General features: G+C 35.6%; 1 protein-coding gene across 7 annotated transcripts in view; it reads right to left on the minus strand.

The window, feature by feature from the left end:
* Positions 1-23,595, minus strand: part of MYOF (myoferlin) — a 66,246-nt gene that overhangs the window by 12,959 nt on the left and 29,692 nt on the right. For 5 of the 7 annotated variants that reach the window (XM_042818083.1, XM_042818082.1, XM_042818080.1 and 2 more), the window contains 22 exons: positions 23,444-23,526; positions 21,119-21,157; positions 19,830-19,954; positions 19,286-19,402; positions 18,258-18,435; positions 17,333-17,457; positions 16,868-16,974; positions 14,665-14,857; positions 13,490-13,645; positions 12,966-13,097; positions 11,442-11,605; positions 9,906-10,020; positions 9,671-9,776; positions 7,286-7,428; positions 6,983-7,156; positions 5,793-5,904; positions 4,232-4,309; positions 2,273-2,454; positions 2,015-2,173; positions 1,725-1,823; positions 1,259-1,420; positions 576-741 (listed from right to left, as the gene is read on the minus strand). In XM_042818083.1, coding sequence (XP_042674017.1) covers positions 576-741; positions 1,259-1,420; positions 1,725-1,823; positions 2,015-2,173; positions 2,273-2,454; positions 4,232-4,309; positions 5,793-5,904; positions 6,983-7,156; positions 7,286-7,428; positions 9,671-9,776; positions 9,906-10,020; positions 11,442-11,605; positions 12,966-13,097; positions 13,490-13,645; positions 14,665-14,857; positions 16,868-16,974; positions 17,333-17,457; positions 18,258-18,435; positions 19,286-19,402; positions 19,830-19,954; positions 21,119-21,157; positions 23,444-23,526 — 2,915 coding nt within the window. The remainder of the gene's footprint in view (positions 1-575; positions 742-1,258; positions 1,421-1,724; positions 1,824-2,014; positions 2,174-2,272; positions 2,455-4,231; positions 4,310-5,792; positions 5,905-6,982; positions 7,157-7,285; positions 7,429-9,670; positions 9,777-9,905; positions 10,021-11,441; positions 11,606-12,965; positions 13,098-13,489; positions 13,646-14,664; positions 14,858-16,867; positions 16,975-17,332; positions 17,458-18,257; positions 18,436-19,285; positions 19,403-19,829; positions 19,955-21,118; positions 21,158-23,443; positions 23,527-23,595) is intronic. The other 2 variants (XM_042818084.1, XM_042818081.1) reach the window with 1 other exon arrangement.

The raw sequence follows: 23,595 nt of genomic DNA on the forward strand, positions 1-23,595 counted from the left end.
TAAGACAATACCACGTTGGAAAAATACCATACCAAACTTTCCATGGGATTTGAAATCCAAACAGTTACAGAAGTTGTAAATTAATTCACTGACTATAAGCTTGATCCTCCAGAGAAAGCAAAACATGGCGATGAATTAAGAATAGATATGCATCATGTTTCTGTGCACTATACACAAATATTTGTCAAGAAAAAGAAGAGAATTAAAAAGAAAAAAATTGGAAAAAAATACAATTGAAGATGTCAGCTTTGCAGTCAGACCATTTTTTGCTACATTACTGTATTGTATCTTTGTTAATGAGAACAGTGGTAACATGCAGGTAGTTAAAATTCAAGTTAATTCTAAAGAAGAACTTCAGTGAAGCAGCATGCCCATTCCAACACTAGACTTTCCTTTGCACTTTTAATATCCCACAAACTACTGCATATTTAATTTTTTTCCTTCAGGTCATATCTCCAAATAAGTATGCAACACAAGAAGGCTGTTCATCAGTACAGCATGCACAGTAAACATCAAAGGTTGGTTATTCTAGCATTTCACAGGAAAGCATAATTTGTCTTTTTCCAGCTTTTTACCTTTCAGTTGTGGAGCAGTGTCTTCTTTTGTAGCGTAGGGGTCACAGCGAAAGCTTTCCAGTAAATCAATAGTGCACTGTCCCACAATGGGCTTCCGTCCAAATGGTCTGTGGTCTATGACTTTAATAACAAGAGACGGGGCGTACAGCTCCTCTTTTGGCAAAAGCTAAAAGCAAAATGTTAGAGTTTGATTATAATGCAGGCAAAAGGAAAACGAATAATAAAGATTTCCCCCCCAAATTAGAGCTGTTACTTGATTTAGAATTGATCTACTACATTTTATGAGTATATGGTGAATGAAATTTCTGACTACATGAATGATTCAATAGAAGTCATTAAGAATACTTTTAGTTGCCCTAAATCTTCAGTATTCTTGAATCTTACACAGCCCCCATCCTAGCAATAGGAAAGTAATCACACTTCTATATGTAAAATGATGTCTTCTCAAATACATACATCTATCCACTGTACTGGAGCATATCAGACTATACTTTTTCAATGTACACACAGACATGATTACACAATCTTCACTAGAATTTTCATGCTCAGTAATTTGCTTATGCTAAGTCAAAAAAGGATGCACAGGTTTTTCTTTTCATTCTTACATAACAAACCTTAAAAAGTATGCGGCAACTCATTTTGCTACTGATAGTTTATACAGTAAATAGGTTTTAGCAACGTACAACTTTCATGAAGAGAACAGAAGATGGAAAATTTGGCGTCTTTTTGAGGTTTTTGATCACCACAGATTCCACCATTTCACCCCCACATTCCACTATGAGACTCGGTGATGTAACAGGTGCCAGCTGGTAATTTTTCATGTTCCGCAACCCCCAAGCCAGAATCTGTGAAATAAAATCCAATAGAAGCGAAAGACAGAGAAAGATCGAGGATCAGCATGCTTAGCATGATATTCAAAAAGAAGGAAAGAAGAGTCTTTTCAATTAAAAAAAAAAACAAAAACATAACATGACTGGCAAGACATTAAGGTTGTTTGAATGATGAGAGAAAAAGTGAAACCCAAAAATGCTTATTAAAAAATCCCAGATATTTCTCACTATTTTTCTCCTCAAAGCAAAGTAACAATCTTGCTACCTGGAAGATGAGATTGCTGCATTTGTTTTCAGTTAACTTAAAAATAAACAGTACCTCAACAGCAGTGAGTTGAACGACTGGTCTGATTCCTTGAGGTACCATGTAAAGCTTTGGCGCTCTTTGTGATGGAAGAATTGGAAGGTTGGAGCCACTCTGTTAAGAGACACACACACAAATACTGATTTCTTTCCTCTTACTTAAATGAAATACTTTGCAAGCATTAAAATAATTCGTTACATTATGACTTTCTATGAAAGAATATATATGATATGACACACACACACTCACACATATATACGTACACACATAAACATACACACACACACAATATAATAAATACATGCCTTGTCCCTTAAAATAAGTTCTGCAGCAAAAAGAATGTCTCCGCTAGCTTTGCCATTATTTGTTACAGGATACCAGAGCAGTTTTGGTGTGATGTCTTCTTCTGGCATTAACTTGACCATGGGGGCACAAACACTTCTTCCAAGGAATTCATCTTTACCCTGTAATAAAAAATGAAAATCATAGTCGTTAATGTTATTGTCAAATAACAATAATAGAAAAAATAATGATAAGAATCAAGGTAAAAAGCTTTCACATACCACTTGGTCACTGTCAAACAGTTCAATAACAACATTAGGTGGATTTTGGGCTACTGTCTGTGGGTCCCCATAGATCTCAATTTCATTAAATATTAGAGTTTGGTCCCATGTAGGATTTAGAGTTGAATGAATGATCTCAGTTGTTTTGCTTTGATGGAGGAAAGAAACATGAGCGTACGGATCTGAAATATTATGCAAAGATTGAAAAGCCTGAAACCATAAGGCACACAAGCACAATTTTTATCAAACAGTACATTGTTCTTCTTTTCTGTCATTACTATTTCTACAGTCTGTTCTACAGGAAAAAAAACAAAACAAAACAACACACCGTACATATCACTTACATTTAATAGAGCAAATTTCTCTTGAGTACTAAACAGCATCCTTTATACCACTTTCTAATAACATAGTAATAAATGAAAATGATTACAGTATCTTGAAAATCACAAACTAAACTTGAAAACTAAAATAAAACATTGGCTGTACTACACTCCTCTTAAATATGATCTGTAGAAGCTTTTTTCACTATCTCCACTGATACATAACTATATGGATCCATAAATAATAGAAAGGAGTTCATTCTAACTAGCTTGTGCCAAATAAGTTTTCACAGGCTATATTACTCAGATGAAGCTTTGATTTCAGACATCTTATTTATAACAACCTCTTCTTGTGAAACAACTGTATGATTAAAGCAGCCCTCTGTTTGTCAGGTCTTTAAATCAAGAGCTCTACAGAAGGTATCTGATGATGGTCATTAACATTTCCTTTACAAATTGCAATTGCTAAAGACTCGAGGCTGTTTTAAAGGTTATTTTTAGGTCAGTTTCAACAGCTTTTAGTACCTGATCAGAACTGTACAACATTTGCATAACTACAAACTAGTTTCAGAAGAAAATAAAATAGAGGTGTTTTGATTTACGTGTGACTGTCTCTGAGGCACCCCTCTTAAATTCTACATATATAAATCAGAAGTATTTTTTATTGTCTCTTAATATTGTTTTTAAATGCTATATATTGATTTAAGACAAAACACAAGACAGACAGCAGTACAAAAAAAGCCCAACAGCTTCCTCTCAAGAAACTGCAGTAAAATATCTACAGCTGTTCATCTTATTTAACAATATAAGAGGTGCGATTGACTTAACTAAAAAGGGGAAAAAAGAATACCAATGAATGACAGTTCTGATAAAAATGTATTCTAAACAAACTGCCCCTTTCATCTTTCTTTGAATTTATATAAAGTGTAAAGTCATTCTAATAGAATCCAATTTCAATTTACTCTCTGACTTGTCAGTGGAATTTTCATTGTAGTTAACAATAACTAAACACTTAATAACCTGAACATTGAATTAGTCTGACTACAGAGATGCTGACTAGATACAGCACAGGTGGAATACATTCTAAGAGCTGGAAATAACAGTGCTGAAGTTATTCTTGTAAAAGCAAACAAAATCTCTGCCTCTTAGTAAAACTCAGTGTAGCTTTCTACAAGTTCATATCCCAGAAATTAATTAATATAAAATATTGAACACTGGCAGGAAGTTGCTCACATAACAACCATCCAGCTTTCCTCATCCCCACTTTTATGCAGGTTTTCTGTAAGACATCTTAAGAACTGCATGTATTGTTATTATTATTAGTACGCATGTATGGTTAAGAGAAGCTAAGGCATAGGGAAACAACCGGTCATAGGAAAGTGACCTGACCAGACCAATTCCCATTCCCCACTGAGAATTCCATTGACAGCAGAAAGTGCATGTTCAGAGCACTTATTTTTTAGCTGTACTAACAAAACCTGGATCATACACAATGAAGCCGAGGCTTCCTTCCTGGCATAGTTTCAGTGACTGGGACCTACACACAGAACTTACAGATTTAAGATCCTCTGTAGGTAATTCAGATTCCTAGTTCATTGTAAGCCTACTTTTCCACACTACAAGTAGGATTTTTCCATACCTGAAAAGCTGTCTTTGTCTAAAGCCATGAGATTTCTTGCCTGGTATACATAACAGCGAAGGTGGTAAGTATACACCCCTGTATCAAAAGGGGAAAAAAAAAGTTCAAATGGATTGCACAAACATCTTTCCTACAATGAAGCTATTTTCAGTCTATATGGATGCTTAAAACATTTTCTTGACAAAAGCACAAGCACTATATTAACTTTTCTGCATACTTGCAGTAGAACCTGCAAAAATTTGTTCCAACACAAGGACAAATTAACTTAAAGTAGAAATGAAAATAAAAAAGAATGCTAATTCTATTTGGGCTTCTTCAGTGCATTATCATCTAAAAATCCTTCTATTATTATTATTTTTTAAAACAGTGTGATAATCTAGCTCTTCCAAACAGAATCAATAACTGGGTATTCTAAAACTTAAATTATTCACTATGGAACTTGTAAAGGCCTAGGAGAGACCTTTCAACTACCTCTACATAATAATTTCAATTGCATCCTCTTTTCTGTGGCTAAAATATATTTAAAAAAAAAAAAAAAAAAAAAGAATCTGCGGAAACATGATGGAGTAGCTGAAAAGTAGGATGTGATGGAAACCCTGACCCAGGGCAACATATGGCTAAGTTACTACACATTTTCTTTGAAGATGTCAGCTCTATCACTTCCAGACCTTGTTTAAAAAAAAAAAAAAAAAAAAAAAAAAAAAAAGCCACTCATAACCACAATGAGTTGAAACCTCTGAACTCTGGCAGGAAAAGGAGCTATTTTCCTCCTATTGTGGTCGTTACTTGAAAGAAACAGCAAGATTACTTCCTCAGCTTCTGAAAGATTGGGGCACTTATTCCCAGAAGGGAGATAGGAGTTATGTAGGTTTCAAATAAAGGCAAATTATCTAGTCACAGATCTTCAAGAAGGATACTGAGTCTTAAGAGGGGCACTGAATTGGGCTCTATTCCTTTTAGCACTCACACCTCAGTGTTCCCATCTTTGTGAATCCTACTATGGTAACTTCAAGGCATTTTAATTCAGTCAAGGCTGGCAAAGTAATAGTTCTCAACTCACCTGTATGGTCTTACTGCTTATACTGGGTCAGGCATTTGTCTGACCTAGCAGTGAGTTGGTTAAGTGAACCAAACCAGCAGAAAATTAACTGTACATACATAATCTCTGCTGGTTTAGCTTCCTGCATTCTCATGAATGGACCTTAATGCTAAAGATGCCTTTCAATAAGGCCTAGAATTCTGCTTTTGTAAAAAATAGCTTAGGAACTTTGTCCATTTTACAAATGTCTGATATCAAACAAAATGAGATTACTTTATCCATATTAAATTACTTCATTCTTTAAAAATATTAGAATATAAACTAATATGAACTGTAGACTATAATATTGAAATGACCAACAGTATTTTTCACTTAGTAGGATAAATAGGCTTCAATCAAGAATCAGACGGATAATTATCACAGGAGGTTTTAAGTCTAGATGAAAAACACAAAGAATTACAATTCTGTTTGCTACCAAAGAGAAACAGACAATTTGTAAGAAAGGAATTGCTAGGAACCTACTGTCAAAGTAGCAGGAAACAAGTGGTGTATTGGCACCAAACACCTTTGTGGCTGAGTCCTTGGTTTTGTCTGAACCCTTCCCTTCTCCATCATCGGTACTAGTGTCTGCTCCCTAAAATTTTGTGAAGAAAAAACATCACTGCATAGTTACAACTGCAGAAACAATCTGATATGCAGAACATACAGGTTTCAGCCTCATTTCCAGGAAAAAGTATAACTTAATTTCTTAAGTAAATGGACATTAAAAGATGTTTAGTTCATACAAAGCTCATGTCATCTTGCCACTGAAGGTGTGCAGAAATCAATCCAGTCGTTTCATCTCATTGCCAGAATGTCTTACTGCTGGAGATACATTAGCTACCTCAGCTCTTAGTGCAGCAGAGTTCTTCTGCATTGCCCTGTTGCAGAGAAATGCTCTAAGGATTTATTTTAGCAATAGTGCAGGAAATACAGTCAAATGAGAAAGTCAGTTTTCAACTCTGTGGCATCAAACTAAGTGGTGAATCATGGACTGATATTTGGTGGGGGTGGGGCGGGGGGGGGAAAGGAAACAAAGAAAGAAAAAAAAAAGAAACATTAATGCTATAGTCTGAATAATCAGCTTAGAAAAACAAAGTAGTTTCCTTACAAGACTGCGTGTTACTATTATGGGCTCAAATTTGTATCTTGATAAACAGAGCTTACCTATGAAGCTGTGTTAACCTGAAAACTTGACAAGTAATTAAATTTTGATAAACTGTGACCTACAATATTCTGACCTTTCAGATACTTAGCTGTTTTCTTTTTTTTCTCGTGCTTGGTTATTTATACTTGCAAATATTCATCAAGGGTAGCTATTTCAGTTTCTTTTGCTTCTGGTACCGATGCTGACACATCTAAATTATGCACATTAAAATCTTTTGTAAGTCATCTTTCCACTTCATTGCAGATAAGCCTTCTGTAAGTAAAGTGAAAAGATGACTTACAAAAGTAATTTTGCCTTTTGATCTAGATCTCATTATACAATAATAATTTGAAGAATCAACAAGCATGTTATTTAAGAACTTAGGTACTTACTTCAATGGTCCCCTTCAGACTAAACAATATAAACTGTATTAGTTCCTCAGTTACACATCAATTTAATGATTCAGAGACTAAAAATTAATTGATTCACCTCCTAAGGACTTTTTTTTTGATACTGTGTCCCTTACCAAAGCACCTTCAAGTTTAAAGATAGCTGCAGCACCATGTGTCTCTGAGGGAGCCATCTTTCGTCTCCATCGTCTTCGACGGAAAGTGTCAGAACTGCGTTGTTTCCAGTGAAATTTCCAACCAATCAAGGAAGCATATTCCCATCCTTCCTGATCTTCATACGATGACATTCCCTAGGAGATGTAAATCTCTGTTATCCACAATATTGTGTAAGTGTCATGAAAAAAAAATCTGCAATTGCTTTTGTAGGCACTGTTGTGATGTGCAAGTACAGTCTGTAATTACAGCCCTCTTCTGCTCACCCTTCCCGTTGTTACTGCCTGAGCTGAATCCCTCCTACGCTTCCGCACCAGTCTTCTTCGTCGGTGTGTATGATACATTTTCTCTGCAGCAACCCATGACTTTGGTTTAGTGTCTGGAGGAATAGTAATTCCATATTCCCATCCTAAAACAGAATTGAATAGTTGGCATATTTCTAGAAACACATGCAAGACACAAATAAGAATAACATGAGAATTTATTTTTTTATTGTGACTACAAAGAATGAAGATTTAGTCACATGAAACTATTTGATATGTCCTATGAAGACAGGATGAGAGAACTGAAGTTGTTCTGCAAAGAGACTTTAAAGTGGCCTTCCATTACTTGAAGGGGGGCTACCAGGGAGTGCAGTGGTAGGATAAGGGGTAATGATTTTCAACTAAAAGGAGGTAGGCTTATATTAGACATTAGGATGAAATTCATTACTACAAGGTGCTGATGCACAGGAAGAAGTTTCTGTATTTTGGATCTACATGTTAGAATTCAGTTGTCAGGTATTTAGGACTCTGTCTTTTACCTAGATTGAACTCCTAATAAAATGTTACTGCAGAATCCTAGCAGACGTTCCAGTTAAGATACTTATGGGTACTATACAATAAATAAGATCTCCTTTTTCCTGTTAAAATCGCTATTTATTTAACTTATGTTTAAAGCAGTAACTGTGAGAATTTTTAACTGTTTTAAAATGAACTGAAATTCATGACCACTTAGCAAATCTTCTTGACTTCAGTCTTCTACAGGCTTCCCTTTTGCTTTTATTACCTATTTGCTTTCCATACTATTAAATACCCCTTAGATACTCTGCTATGAAGGACTGACTGCTTTTTCTTATTTCTGTAGAATCCAATTTATTGGTTTATGTGGTTGTTTTCATCACAAGTTCTAAGATGGTAGTAATTTTCATTTTGTAAAAGTGACAAGCACGTTAGAGTTGTAGCAACTATAAACAATGGCTCTGCTTGGTTAGGATTTTCCTGATTTGTAGTACTTGAAAACATTCTGTTTAGCAGTGTTACACTTGTCACAGAAAGACCCTGAAATCATCTTCGTTTTGGAACTGGCTAGTAACTAATTTGTTTCGTAGTGTTTACATTCTGATCAGTTTTGCACACCACCTGCACATATTCATATGAATATGAAAGCAATCATTTTGTTTTCAACAATATAGAAATTCTTAACACCCTTGTGTCATCTCCTGCTAGGACAAACAGATTCCTTCCCTTGCCTGATTCCTAGACCTCCTATTTCACCTCTTAGCCTTCAGAGAATCACAGAGCAGTTGGAAGGGAGCTTTAAGATCATCTAGTTTCAACTCCTGCTATAGGAAGGGACACCTCCCTCTAAACCAGCTTGCTCAAAGCTCCATCTAGCCTGGCCTTGAACACCAGTGAGGGCATCCACAACCTCTCTGGGCAACCTGTTCCAGTGCCTCACCACCCTCACAGTAAGTAATTTCTTCCTTATAGCTAGGCTAAATCTACTCTCAATTTAAAGCCATTTCCCCTTGTCTTGTCACTGCCCTTACAAAGAGTCCCTCCCCAGTGTTCCTATAGGCCCCCTTTAGTTACTGGAAGGATGCTACAAGGTCCCCCCCCAGAGCCTTCTCTCCTCTGAGCTGAAGAGCCCCAAGTCTCTCATCCTGTCCTTGAAAAGGAGGTGTTCCAGCCCTCTGATAATCTCTGTGGCCCTTCTCTAGACCCAGTCTGACAGCTCGATGTCTTTCTTGTATAGGGGGGCTCCAGAACTGGACACAGTACTTCAGGTAGGGTCTCACAAGAGCAGAGATTCTGCCTCAATCTGCTGGTGAAGCTTTTCTTGATGCAGCCCAGGATATAGTTGGCCTTCTTGGCTGCAAGTGCACATTGCCAGCTCATTTTTCGAGTTTTGCTTGTTGACTCTTTCCCTGGCTGAAGGCTTCCACCTGAAATACCAGACAAACTCGACCCTGGCTTTGCCACATACTCTAAGGTAGAATTATAGGTGCTTGATGTCTCAACCTAAGCGTCCGTCTTCTTTAAAACAATTGACAGTACTGATCTACATCTTACAGGCCAAATCCTAATCATTGGATTTCACTAACACTGGATGTAGGAAAAAAGTTTTGGAAATGTATTTCAAACAAGGACAGGTTCTATTTCTAAGCATACTGTTCATACAACCCAGCTTTATGTGGGTTGTACGTGGAACCTTTCATGTTAGCAGATTATTGTTCACATGACACTTCTTATTTTCTTAATTTTTTAAAGCTTTTGGATCAAAAATACCTGCTGCACTCGAGACCAACATACAGCTTCTTGGATTCTATGATTTGTTGTCTGGTAGACACAGATACATTTATTAGATAGCATATAAACAGTAAATCTTACCATGCTCATCTACTGCTCGATTTAAGTCTGACTTCCAAGCATCATCTTCCCACATCCATCCAACAGGACATGTGAACTCACGTGGCGGTGGAGCTTTTTCTCCATTCTTTTATATAGGGAAAACAGAGCAGTTCCATGTATTAGTAGATAAAATACACTGTGTAGCAAATCTTGGAACTTTTTCTCTGAAACTCTCATCTTTTTACAGTGAAAAGTACTGATTAATACATCTCACCACATCTGTGAAACTCTCTTCAGCAGCTTTCCATTCTCCCCCAGGATAGCGGCTCTCATTCTCATACACTTCATCGGTAAACTCGGTATGACCAGCATCAGCTTCAGTCAACAAACTGCAAATCCAAAGCAAACACAGTATTAAGCCAAAATTACTTAAGTAGGCCCCAGAGAATACATAGAAGCAATGTACATGCTGTAGTTCTGGATTACTGGTCTCTGTAAAGTTCAATTTTCAACACAGCTCACAAGTACAAGAACTTTATTCTCCTAGAACATCTTCCTAACATTGCAGCACCTCCTCTAGAAGTAGAAATAAGTGCTAAATTACTCATGTGTGACTAGCAGGAGTTGTTTCAACTGCCATTATTATTCAGCTGCTTTGAGAACTTCTCTTGGAAAAAAAACACATCATACATCTAAACAGAGAGAAAAAACAGACCACGTGATAGCTGTATGTATTTCTAACTTTTATATAACTAGCTATACACTAAAATTTGAGAATATTGTTGATTTTATCCCTGTTCTGTTATTTACAAACTGAGTAACCATTTGATAAGTTTCTAACTCGAAAGCAAAATAAATAAAAGAACATCAAATTAGAGAAAATAGCTTCTATTTCCATTTGTTATTGTGAGTCAGAAAGCACTGAAATATGTTCTTAAGTGCCACCTGCTGGTCAAGTAGAGCCACAAGACTATTTTCCAATATGATCAGGTATGAGGCATAAACAAATGTGCATTTTAACTGGAGATTTCTCTCCTGTTATCTGAGAAAGCATCTCCATGTCATTGCTTTTCTTCATCTCAAACTATTCATTGAAATAATATGGAAATAAATCCATCCATTTATACCTACAAACATGCATGACTTCAAAATGGATGAAATAGCACATATTATCCTGCAGTGATTCTATAGGAACATCCTGTGTATTTCTCACAAGAACAAAAGAATTAAAGATTGAGTGAATCTTTCATTAAAAAAAAAAAAAAAACCACACCAAAACAACAAAAACAACACACCATAAAACACACACACCCCCCACACCTTTTTATTTTTATGCTGGCTTTTGTTTTTTGAGCAGTTCATTTACCCAGTCCCATTTTAAGTGTGACAACACAAATGGCTGAGCTGGGACAACTTAGCAATTGACAGCCTCTGACACAGCAAGACTGAACCTGGTGGAGCTGGGGAAAGATGGAGACCTCATGAACTGGAGCTGTCAAGGGAAGAAGAATCATATGACAGCACAGCCCTAGCCTCTGATAATATCCCCTGCCTTGAGTCACTCTGACAAATAACATGTAACAGTTGTTTCATGAGGGTCCACAGACCTTCTCAACATACAGTGAAATAAACAAAAAATAATAATCCAGTGTATGTGAACAACAAAAGGCAATAGTATTTTTAGAGTTATTAAAAAGCTCTGACTATTCTCAGCAAAGAAAACAGAGACAGGATATCTTCCTCCACGCTCAGAAGAATAATTATTATAAATTCCTTTATTCCTGCTTGAATAAAATTAGAAGTATCTTACCTTCTTTCAGGGTCAACCATCCATTCTCCTTCCCACTCCCAGCCTTTTGGGGGTAGAAAATACTCTCTCTTCAGTTTGATTTTTCCTGTGACATCAGAAAACTTGTGGCGACCAACAAGACCTGAGGTACCCCACTTTCCAAAAAGAAGAGCCTGATTTTCATACTGTTTGAGAAGAAAGAATAAAACAGTACTTCAGGAACAAGGAAAAGATTTCAGGAGGAAAAAAAAAAAAAAGGTTTATTTAATAGTTATAATTGAAGCATTCTACTAGTCACTTTATTTGAAATTAAATACCTCCTTCCCATGCCTTCCACTACCATCATTAATTTCTTTTTCTTCTGTGCTGTCTTATAAATGTAAGCAATGATTCTGCTATTAATTGACACTTTATTCTACAGCCAAGCTCCCACCAAGTTAAAGGTTTGTTAAATAAAATACCTTTGCATCGTTTGAACAAGAGTTTCTTCCATTCCCTAAATGCACAATCCTCTCATTCTTTTCCATTTTCCATCTCCTATTTATACTTTTATTTTGTAACACATAAAACTGAAAATAATTAGTCTTACGGAAGCTAATCAGGAAACAATTCTGATGTCAGCACAGATTATATACTGTATTTCCCTTGCTGTTAATGGGATTATCCTAGTTTATAATGTTCTGTTCTTACTGCTATAAAATTGTTGGATTGCTTTATGAAGAGCAACAGATATTCCATATCCTCATAAACTTCTACACTAAACAAATAATAGCTTTGAAAAATCAACTGCCTATTTTAAGCTACTTAATATAGCACTACATTTAGTATTTCAGGCATTCAGTATTTCAGGTGCAATGATGACACTAGCCTCTGTAAAAATGCCATTTCCTCAACTGATATAGTGGATTACACGCACCTTTAGGCATGCAAATTAGAGATAAGGTGCTTACAGCTTATCATTATCATGAAGAATCTCTATTATATGCTGTGGGACTACTAGAAGTATTTTTCTTTCAAATTTTTTTTGCTTATACCATTCACATGTTACAATATAGTCCTTTGTCAATGAAATCTACTGGTTTTGGCCAGTTTTTCCTGTAGCAGTTAGTTTTTGGCAATTTTTCCTGCTCCTACAAAAGAGCCATTATTAAGCAAAAACCACTTGTATCCATGCATCATTTGTAAAAAGTGAAGAACCAATTAAAATATATATTAGTATACCAAAACATTATGTTCTAGAACTCAATCTTAATTACAATGATAAAAATCTAAAACAAGTGTCTTGAAATCACTGGAATAATCCAGATTTTCATCTGATTAGCCAGTTCAGATTCTGTTTTGCTGAAGTTCATCTGGTAGGCACAATGGAATTGATTATTAAATTGCCTTCAATGTGGTCTACTTGTTTCAGCACTTATTTCAGTATAATAAATAATACTCTCCTTTTCTGCCAGGCATGCAAAACAATTACAGAAGAGCTCAAACTGCATAGAATTCATAAGGTTCACATCCAAGTTTAATGTAAGGAAGCGATGATGGACATACCATTTCTGCAAAAACACTGAACGTTCCCTCTGCAAAGCTATTGAACTTCTTTTCAACTGCACTGAGCCCAAGCCAAATGTTAACTCGCAACTCCACAGGCATTTTGACATCTTTCGTCTTGTCCTGTGGGTACTGACACACACATAAATAAGGTTATTCTTTGTTATGTTATATAGGTGTTTTAGCTTTCAGTACTATCTAAACATAACATAGTTAAATGAGTAATAATACACGATTTATCTCTTCCTGCATGGCATTTCCTCAGAAAGAGCTAATAAAATAGTTCAGGAAGGAGACATTCTTTAAATGGTGCCTGCCCTAGGCATGTAAAAACCAAACACAGAGAACATTTGTATAATCCCTGCTCCTGTATATCCTCTCTCTAGTTTAATCCAGTAATGTGTTCTTAATTATGACAATAATTTAAAGCTCACGTGGACGTTAGTGTTTCTTGTCAGGAGAGTCATGCACATAAAAGAAAGTTTAAGGATTTAAAGTTTAAGGATTTTGAGGAAAAAAAATACCTTTAAGAAGATTGTTTGTGTTTTTCCACAGTATTTACCAGATGATTCAGGGCTTGTGGTGGAATACAGCACTTGGTGTGCAGGAACACGAGCATAAGCCAGTCTTTTCTCCCCTCGGATCATCCATATGATTACATCAGGCATACTGTTTTGTGGCTGTGGATTATTTGCAGGGCAAAGAAAGTTGAAGTTGGTAATTAATAGAAGGTCAAATGAATCTAATGCTTAGATAACAGAAACATAAATTGACCCAATGCTTAGGCAACAGCAACATAAATCTAATTTGTGTTTTCAGTTAAGAATCAATAATAACCTTGAATTTATGGTAAAGAGAGGAAATTGATTCACCTCACAAGTAATGAAGTATATGGTGGTGAAATAATCATTAAAAATATAATAAAGATTGCTGGAAAATAATGTGTTGTTAAAAAGATTTTGTTCCTATATCTTTTGCAATTTTATCTAGAAATGCACTGTATCCCAATTCGTTTACTGTACAGTGACAGATCTCAGTTGCTATAGCTTTGGATTGACAAATACACACTGAAATGCTTGCAATGCTTGCACATTAAGAGTAAATCCTCATAAGACTTAGCAGAAGACAAAAACAGCCTCCCACTTTTTTTTTTTTTCAGCTTTGTCCAGACTTCTGCTGAAGTCTTCCAAATTAAGTCATGTTTTTTAAAACATTTCAAAGTAGAAGTGACAAAGAGAAAATAAACACTTCTACAATGTCATGAAAACCAATTATGAAAGAGCATAATCCAGATAAAAACTCAAGACATTGTTGAGAATTCAAAAATCTCCACAAGGAGTTAATTACTATGGCTTATGACCTGCAGAAGTACTACATACACCCTGTAGTCCTTGAACCTCCAGATTTGCAGATCTGGAATAAAATAAAGGAAAAAACACAGCCACTTGGATGAGGTAAAGAGCCTGTTGTAATTCTACAAGGTTATGTTCCAACAATACATTCTCAGTGAAATTGGGTAACAAGCTGGAATAATATATTTTAGTAAATCCTAATTAAAGAGAGGCATGTTTTACTTTCATGGCATCTAAAACTACCTTTCTAAATAGAGCAGATATTGCTTGATCAGCAGTGAACATTATACCAATTTGGGTGAGACGGCTACTTTTAAACTTACTGAATCATTGATATTGGTACTAACCTCTTCACTCAGTTGCATTAATTTATCCAACCAATCCTCAATTTCTGTCAAAGTGGTTTTCACATCAGTAGCTTCATTCCTCATCCTTGTTGCTGCTTCTCCAATCTGTTTGAGAGACCTTAAGCGCAGCTTTTCTATCTGAGTGTCAAGGACTGTAATATTAGATTTGCCTTCTATGAGGGGAAATGGTTTACTGAAAAACAGAATTATTATCATGGTTAATAACCTAGGTGAATTTTATTTAGCCATACACTAAAGGAGTACATGCATACAGTTGCAAAAGACTGAATGCTATCGCTTTCCGTAAATGAAAATCACCAGAATAGTTCTACAGCATTCATTTCTGCAGACATTTCCAGCTGACCAAGTGTTTACAGTAAGTTGAAGAAATGCTGTGCTTATGTAAGAAGCACCAATGTAGAATAGTTTGAGGCATGTGCTATCATGTAATTGCTGCTTACCAAATCAAGCAAAATCTATTCTCTAAAATATGCAGATCAGAAAATTATTGTCTCAGAATGTATACCTCAAAGATTAAACTGGCACCTTCAGACCAAGTTTAGGTTCCCTTACTTCACCGAAGCCATAAATTCTCAGAAATTCAATATATAAGTACAGCTCATGTCTGTGACTATGACAGCTATCTAACTCTGGCAACAATACATGAAAAAATCTCTAAAGGAAATCTGTTACACAGAACTTTTGTGACACCAGAGGGCAGAGTAGGGCAGAGTAACTATTTAATGGACGTAAGCAATACTTCAGCACTGCAATAAAGCCCAGGAAAGCTTTCCTGAGGTGTGGGTTTGAAAAATAAATAAATAAATAATAAAAAAAATTCCTTCGGTAGAGTTCATTAGAAGTTTTTTAATGTGATACTTATAGAAAATTTCAGATGCACGGCAAAGTTTGGAAAGAGTGACCCTTCTCTGACCTAGCTTTACTAATAAGCCATGCATTTCCAAGGACTTTGACTCTGCAAAACCTTACCACTGACTATTGCACCTATCACTAGAGTTATTTCTACTAATCTCATTGCAAATGCTGCCTGTCCAGGTACAAGTACTTACACTTGGTCCAAGTGTACCATATCCAAACTTCACAAAGTCATCACATTTTAGTTATAAATGGTGCACTGAAAACTCCTATTCATTAAAACTTTATCACTGCAAAGAAAATTATTCTATGAATTCAGTCCAAGGTATTTATTTGCTTTTGACAAAGTTTTTGTGAGTTTCCTAAAAATAAACTTCAGAGGGCTCTGTATCCTATAAACAACAGAAAGCTAATGTGGTTGGTATGTCTAGGTGCTACTGTCGTTTAATAAAACAAGTTTGAATAGCAGTGCAGATGTGTCAGATGATAGATTGTAATCACCAACACAAAGCTTAAAGTTTCTATACTCTCCAGATGGCTCCATGGTGATAATAGCTTGCCCTTAACGTTTTGCTTTCCTAAAGCACATCAGTTCTTTCTCTGCTTCCTTCTGTCCAATAGGAGGTTTATATTTTGAGATAAGTTATATAACATACAATTATTTGCTAATGTAAAATGATCTTCACCATGTTTGCTTTTTCCTCTGTTCACTTCTACTTTGGTTCTAGAGCTTGATGAATTAGTTCTTCTATAATATTTTCTGTTATTTACACTAACAAATAATAATTACTCTCATCTTTCATTTCCCTTCCTCATCCCCTTCTGTTAATTCCTCTTTCTCATACAATTCTTTCCATGCTATTAAGAATTTGTTTTCCTTCTAGATCTTAAGTGATGACTCCCACTGCATTTTCTGACTACATTACAGATATGTTGACTAAAGGATCACTCAAAAATCTTATCTTTACAGCCCTTATGCTCTAAACATCTTAAAAAGCTTTAACAAGATAAAGTGGTAGAAAGACATCAGAGATTCACAACATTCACATCTGCAAGGCAGTTCTGCCTTAGATTCCCCCCCTCCCCAAAGAGATGCTGCTTCATTACCATTGACATAACAGAGAATAATACACCTAGATGGCTGACTGGCAATATCTGTGATGTTTTACTACTTTCAGAAACTTCTGGAATTCCAGTTTTCAAGTCAGTTCATACGGGCAATGAGTTTTATAGTCTTTAGAATTTGTTCTCTGACTCAGTAAAGGCAACAAAGAAGATTAAAAGCAGACCTAGAATGATAAGGCAAGAGATAAAAACATTATTTTACCTTATATCATCTGTAAGTTCGTCAATCAGCTTCAACCACATCTCAGCTAATCTGTTTTCAGAAATTTTAGCCTGCATTCCTGATTTTAAGTTGGTTAAGTTGGATTGCTGAGGAATTTAAAAGAAAAGGATTTGCACTTAGAAACTTAAATTGCAGTATTGTAGTCAATATAATTTCAAGACTTTATTTTGATCTTATTTTAAAGCCCAAATCAAAAAAAGACTAAGATATTCAATCTTGATTCCAATGTAACATGACTTTTTATATGTTCTTTCATACTGTATTTATTACTTCACATTACTTCACATTGATTATCAGTGCCATTTCTCACACTGTTCAACATTTAACTTCGAACAGGAAAGGAGAAAAATTATGTTCTGTCATTTGCTCAAAATGTCTTTCTTTTCATTACACATTCAAGAAAACAGACAGACCAGCAAAAAAGAAAGCTCTTAAGTAACTTACCAGTCTTTCAACCATGTTCAGAATTACATTCACAGGGTCTAATCTATGACTTATGTCCTCCCAAAAAGAAGTCAGTGTTACCACTGGCTTTGTGTTTGCCCATGGCAGATAGTAATAATAATTACCTGGTGTGAGACATCTACACGTTAGATGTAGAACTCATGGCAGGGATACATACTGTACACTGTACAAGTTGTTCTATTCACATCATTTATAAACTATCATTTAGTAAGAACATGCAAGCTAGCCCAACTTATCAAAGTATTTATATTTTTCAGTGTCTATAGCATCGGTTGGATGGTAAAACTTGACTTCAAACTGTACCATAATCAAGTGGATTTTTTTCAATAAATAATCCATTAACATTCATTATTTTAACCAATTATTTAATAATGTAAAACATTGTGAGAATTAATGCATTTCTCTGAAATAAAGTATTCAAAGAATAATTTTCTGTGATCTTTTAATATACAGAGAAAATAACTCCTACTGTTTGCATTTAATAAACTAATTTTATAGCCAAAACATATTTTTCTGTGAAATTGGTTACTAGCTTTTCTTTCAGGCCGGCAGACCCTCAGTTAAAAAAAGTTTCTGCTACCTTTGAAAGCAGAATGTTCTGACGGTGTTTTCCCTTCTTAATCCCTAGCTTTTAGATACCTGTAGAACACCGTGACTTATTTTTCCTACTAGTTTTCCTAGCATATAGTCAGAGACCAAACTGAATTCTACAAAAATTTCTATACAAGCCTTTGCAGCCTTTTCAGTCTACTCTTCAAAGACCATGAAGAACCATGCATTATTTTCTGTCCATTTTCCAGTAATTTTTAGTGGAGTAAGAACTGTCATTCCAAAGCTATAAATACCCTGCACCTTCAAAGCACAATTTCACATGATCTTATCCCAAGATCAGCAGCAACCTTACCATCAAAAACAGCACGACTGTACTGAGTTGTCGATGCCAAAGGTTTACAGGTGGTATCAAACTTATTGCCATAGTTACCGATGCTAACTTCAAACTGGATAGGCTCACCAGTGTCTTGCAGCATGGTAGCAGAATGAAACACAGCAGCCAAGCAAAACTTTCGTCTGCGCTGGTATTTCTACAAGAAGAACATTTTTAGTTCTGTTTAAATACTTGTAAGATATGAACCACAATTAAAAAAAAATAGTAGTATTTGCTCAATGGAAACAATAATTTTAATTTTTTTGCTTATTTCTGGGATGTACCAAAACAACTGATGTGTGTCATAAGTTACTGCATTTGAGAGTATAAAAATGATACAATATCATAGAAAGGCTAATGTTGGAAGGGACCGTAAAAATTATTGCACTCTACTGCCCCTGGACAGGGTTGCTACCCAGGGCTCCATCCAACCTGGCCATGAACACCTCCCGGGATGGGACACATCCATGGATTTTCTCAGCAACCTGCTCCAGCGCCTCACCACTCTCTAAGTAAAGAATTTCCAGCTAATATCTACCCTAGATCTCCCCCTTGTTCTATCACTATTAGATTGGCAGCCCTTCCTTCTATTGTATCAACTGTATTTGTATCACTTTGCTTGGCGTCATCAGCAAACTTGAGGAGGGTGCACTTGATCCCATCATTTATGTCACCAATAAAGCCCAGAAGCCTGCAGGGCATGGGCTGGATGAGTCAGCTCCCAGCTGGGGGTGCAGGGCGGGGTGTAGTATCCCCTGCTCCAGCCAAAGGCTCCAACCCTGATGGACTCTGCTCCAGACCCCTCATGAAGGGTCCCAACTCAGCATCAATAGCAGGGTGGACATACACCTGGGTCTGATATTTCTGTAGCTGTGTTATAAATAAGCATCTCTTGATTCTAAGATTCAACTCAACAGTTTCAATTTTAGTACATTAGATCACACTCCAGAAATAAGCATACAAGGCAGAACTCCATTACCAGCAGTGACTATAAAACAAGAACTTACTTCAACAACCAGTATGTCATCATTAGGAATCATATCTAACTTTTTATTAACAGGTTTGCTTTCAAGCACTGTAGATAGTTCAACCAGAATTCTTCCTCTATAAGCAACTCCTTCTCCCTAGAACAGAATGACAGATTTAATCCAGTTTTACATTTTTCTCTTGAAGTAACAATCTTTCTTTGCCTGTACATGCTTATGGCATCACTGAAGTGTTTTTAAAACTTCTGCATAGGCATGCATATACATATTTGAACAAACGAAAAAAAAAAAGCAGTTAGAATTAATTATAAATACAGAAGTGAAAAATATTGCATACTTAGGGAAACAAAGTAAGGTAAGAAATACAAGTGCACTAAAAACCTCTGTTGCTCCTTCAAAAATATGATTTTTAAAAAAATATAAGAAGCTACCATCAGAAAGAAAAACCAAAGGGAGTATAATATGGAAAAAACAAAATTTAAAGTGAGTTAATAAATTGATTTCACCCGAGTTTAATCCTTTTATTAAAAAAAAAAAAAAAAAAAAAATCAATAAAGAAACTGACCTTTCCAAAGTTTAATTCGTCATATGGATCTGGGAATCCTGTGTATTCTCTTGGACTTCCATAGAAATTTAAGTAACAGGGGCCAAATGTTGGTAAAAAGCCAACTTCTGTTTCTCCAGTGTTGACTAATAAGCAAACATCACCATTATATCTTTGTTAGTTATCATTCAGAGACAGAAAAAAGTCATCATTACTTTCAAACTCAACAGAACAAATGTTAGATATTAGTTAGGTATTAGTTATTAGTAAATTAAGAACACTTTATTATCTGAGTATATAATATGAATTTAAAGTAACTATATTTATTATTTGTTGACTATTTGTCCCTAAACTCCTCTTTCATTGTATATATTTACTGTATACTTCTGTGTGCAGTAAAAAAAAAGCACAAAATAAACAGAACTTCTGCCCCACTCCAAATACTAGATTTTCATGAATGTGAATACGCTCACATGTTAATAGAAAAACATCTTTTCCACACAGAAATGAAACACAACATTTGCATTCATTTAAATGCAGAGGTCATCACTTCTCTAGCTGAACAGCCACAATAAAGATGCACACCATACCACAGAAATCTAGAATTTAGCAGAATTAATCTCACTGTTTTAATTGTGGTGTAACTTCTCTGTGATTGTACTTCATGGTAAAGCAAAGACTAACATTTAGAAGGCTGATGATCACATACTACAGAAGGCAATTCCAAAAAGCTATTTTGGCCTTTAACTTAGTATTACTTTAAGAAAAATAGTAAAAAGTATTTGGGTGCAGGAATGTGTTTGTTACCTTTGAGCTGCACTCCAACTATATTTATTTTTCATTACATAAATATTTATATGAAATCTTCCAAAGTGGTGAAAAAGAGCCATATCTCCAGCTAGTCACAGAATCAGATTTCATTTTTCAAACTTTATACACATGGCTAACTATAAGCAAAGCATGTGCTAATTGTTTTTTGCAGTTATTTACTACTGCAGGGCTAAGCAGCTGCAAACATAGTTTTGACCTCATAAGTAAGTTAAAAATTGCAATCCACTGTTAGAGCACTTCATAATTGAAGCGAGCGCATGCTGAACTCTAAAACACAGCTTGAAGCATCAGCCAACCAGAAGCAACCAGTTCCAATGCCAAAACTGTTTTATACAGTAAGCTGTGTTTGATAGTCTGTAATTACAATGGTGAAGTCTTTGAGAGAACTTCTAAAATATGTTTATACATTAGAAATGACGGGCTTTCTTAGGCAGTTTGGGCAATGGAGTAAAATCAGTAACAGACCAAGATATATAAACCTTCATATGATGAAGACCCAGTTCCCGAAGATGAAAGTTCTATATTACAAAAAGAGAAGATGTTGAAGATGTTACAAGACAGGAGACAATAGCATTAAAAAAAAAAAAAAAAAAAGCAAGCTGCTTTAAAAATATAGTTGAAGGCCTGAGAAAAAAAACAAAAGTTCACATGGGCTAGAATTTCACTTATAATACAAAGGTGTTACTTTTCTTATACGACTTCCAAAGGAAAAGGAGCTTCTCAGTCATTTAGAAACTGGAACAGGCTTCAATCCCTGAAGCTCCTGGGAATATAATCTGTGATTTTACACAGAAATGGTTTATTCCAATGCCAGTACTTCAGTAGAGAGAGAATCCAAGTAAAAAGTTACCCAGCACCTAAATGACGCACTCCTGGCTCATAAGTGAGCTCTGACTCAGCAGCAGTTCAAGTTACATACTTGTGTTGGTAGTACAAGCGATTGTTTCAGAGCTGGAATTTCCCCAACAGCCCAGCCTTTCTCTCTTGGGTTTCTCATTGCCTTCCTAACCTTCGCTTTTGGCTCCGGTTGCATGTGGCATATATGAAAGTAAAGCTGTACTTTCAAAAGCAGTACTTTTAAGGGAACCAGACCCTAAGCTTGATGTTATGTGGCTGGCAATACAATTCTATCTCATATTTCAATATCTGCTCACATCATGCAGAGTTGGAGCCACGCATTTTGTTTATAAACTCCTGATATAGTTATTTGCTGAAAGACAAACTGGACTGCTTTCTGACAATAAGTACACATCTCATAGGCTTTGTGAACAAGAGAAAAAGAAATAAAAATCAGTAATTTAGGTTCTTATGGTGGAAATGGTTTTGAGTCAGTATCCTACAAGTTAATGAACAACATATTAATAAATGTCAAGCATGTTTAACCATGAGCTTTAAAATTACGTATGGACACCCAATATGCCACACTACGTTCATGAAAAAGACAAAATATTTTTTCAGGTAAAGTAACATAGAATCATTGTCATGGAGCTGGTTCAATTGTATGAAAACCTCTTAGGAAAAGATGATATTATAGATATAGATACCAAAGATATTATTTCTAAAACATTCTCAGTATTATATTGGAACAGAAAGATAATAGAAACTGCATTACTTAGTATTCTCCAAAATTTCTGCACAAAACTACTTATCATACTATTATAAAGAGTTTTATTGCAAATTTATTGTCTAATGGAGACAATAAGCTGGAACACAGGAGGTTCCACATAAATATGAGAAATAGCTTCTTCACAGTAAGGTAACAGAACACTAGAACAGGCTGCCCAGAGAGGTCATAGGGTCTCCACTGGAGACATTCAAAATCCTCCTGGACACATTCCTATGTGACCTAATCTAGGTGTTCTTGCTCTTGCAGGGGGATTGGACTGGATGGTCTTTTAAGGTCCCTTCCAATTCCTGACGTTCTGTGGTTCCGGTGATAGGACAAGGGGCAGTGGGTGCAAGCTGGAACACAGGAGGCTCTACAGTATGTTACAAGCCTCACATCCTGCCTAACAAAATCTGATTTCTTGCAGTTAGTGAGTTTTCCCTTTCAATTTTTATGAAGTTACAAATCCAGCAATGTAAACTGACTGGCATGCAAATTAACGACGTGCAATCATAGTTCCTAGTGAAACTATTAACATAAGGGTTGCTAAATGACAGTCATGTGGAGTTCTTAAGCAATGAGTTACAAAGTTGCTGATTAAAGCAGTGACTGATCAAAATTCCCCTCAGCATCTGAAAGCAGTATGGTGGTTCTAGATCATTCCTGCAGGCTAACTACTCAGGAATATTCCAGTTTTTATTTTTTTACATTCTTTTCCCAAGAAGAAAAGAGATTGACTTACAAGGTCGCAAAAGAAATCTTGTCTGCTAGTACCCAATGAAGTAATGATCATGAAACACTGCCTCTGAATTGTTTTTAAATATCTTAGCAAATTTACTTATCTCACTAATGGTACACTGTGAGATCACATGGTTTTCTGAATTTGGGAAATTACAAATTTAATTGACTCATTAACTGTATGTACATATTTATCATTATATTTATTAAATATTATTTATTAAAAATACAACACTGACTTTTGAGTTACTGCTATTTTGATGTGATGTGGTATAACATTAATACTCTGAAAAGTTCCACTGTATGTTTTCTGTAAGCGTTGTTTTGAAATCTCTGGAAACAGATAATCCTGTTGCCACAGAACTGAGGAGCTATATGAAAGTATGCTTTCTTAACAGCACTGATGCTTACTGTTCCTTCAAAGAGAAGAAAGTATGTTACATACTGCTGAATTATTTACCTTCAACTTCCCCTCCAGAAGAAGCAATTTTTGAGAGACTTAAATATGTTGTTCCTACTACATCATTTTTGGTAAGACGATCCCTGAAAAAGAAAAAGGAAAGGTTTTAATTAAACTTTGTATTGGCTATCCTACACAGAAGCAAGTACAGG

The sequence above is a fragment of the Centrocercus urophasianus genome, unplaced genomic scaffold (genome assembly GCF_019232065.1).
Source record: "Centrocercus urophasianus isolate 14NV4802_14NV808 unplaced genomic scaffold, USGS_Curo_1.0 seq_17, whole genome shotgun sequence".
NCBI lineage: Eukaryota > Metazoa > Chordata > Aves > Galliformes > Phasianidae > Centrocercus > Centrocercus urophasianus.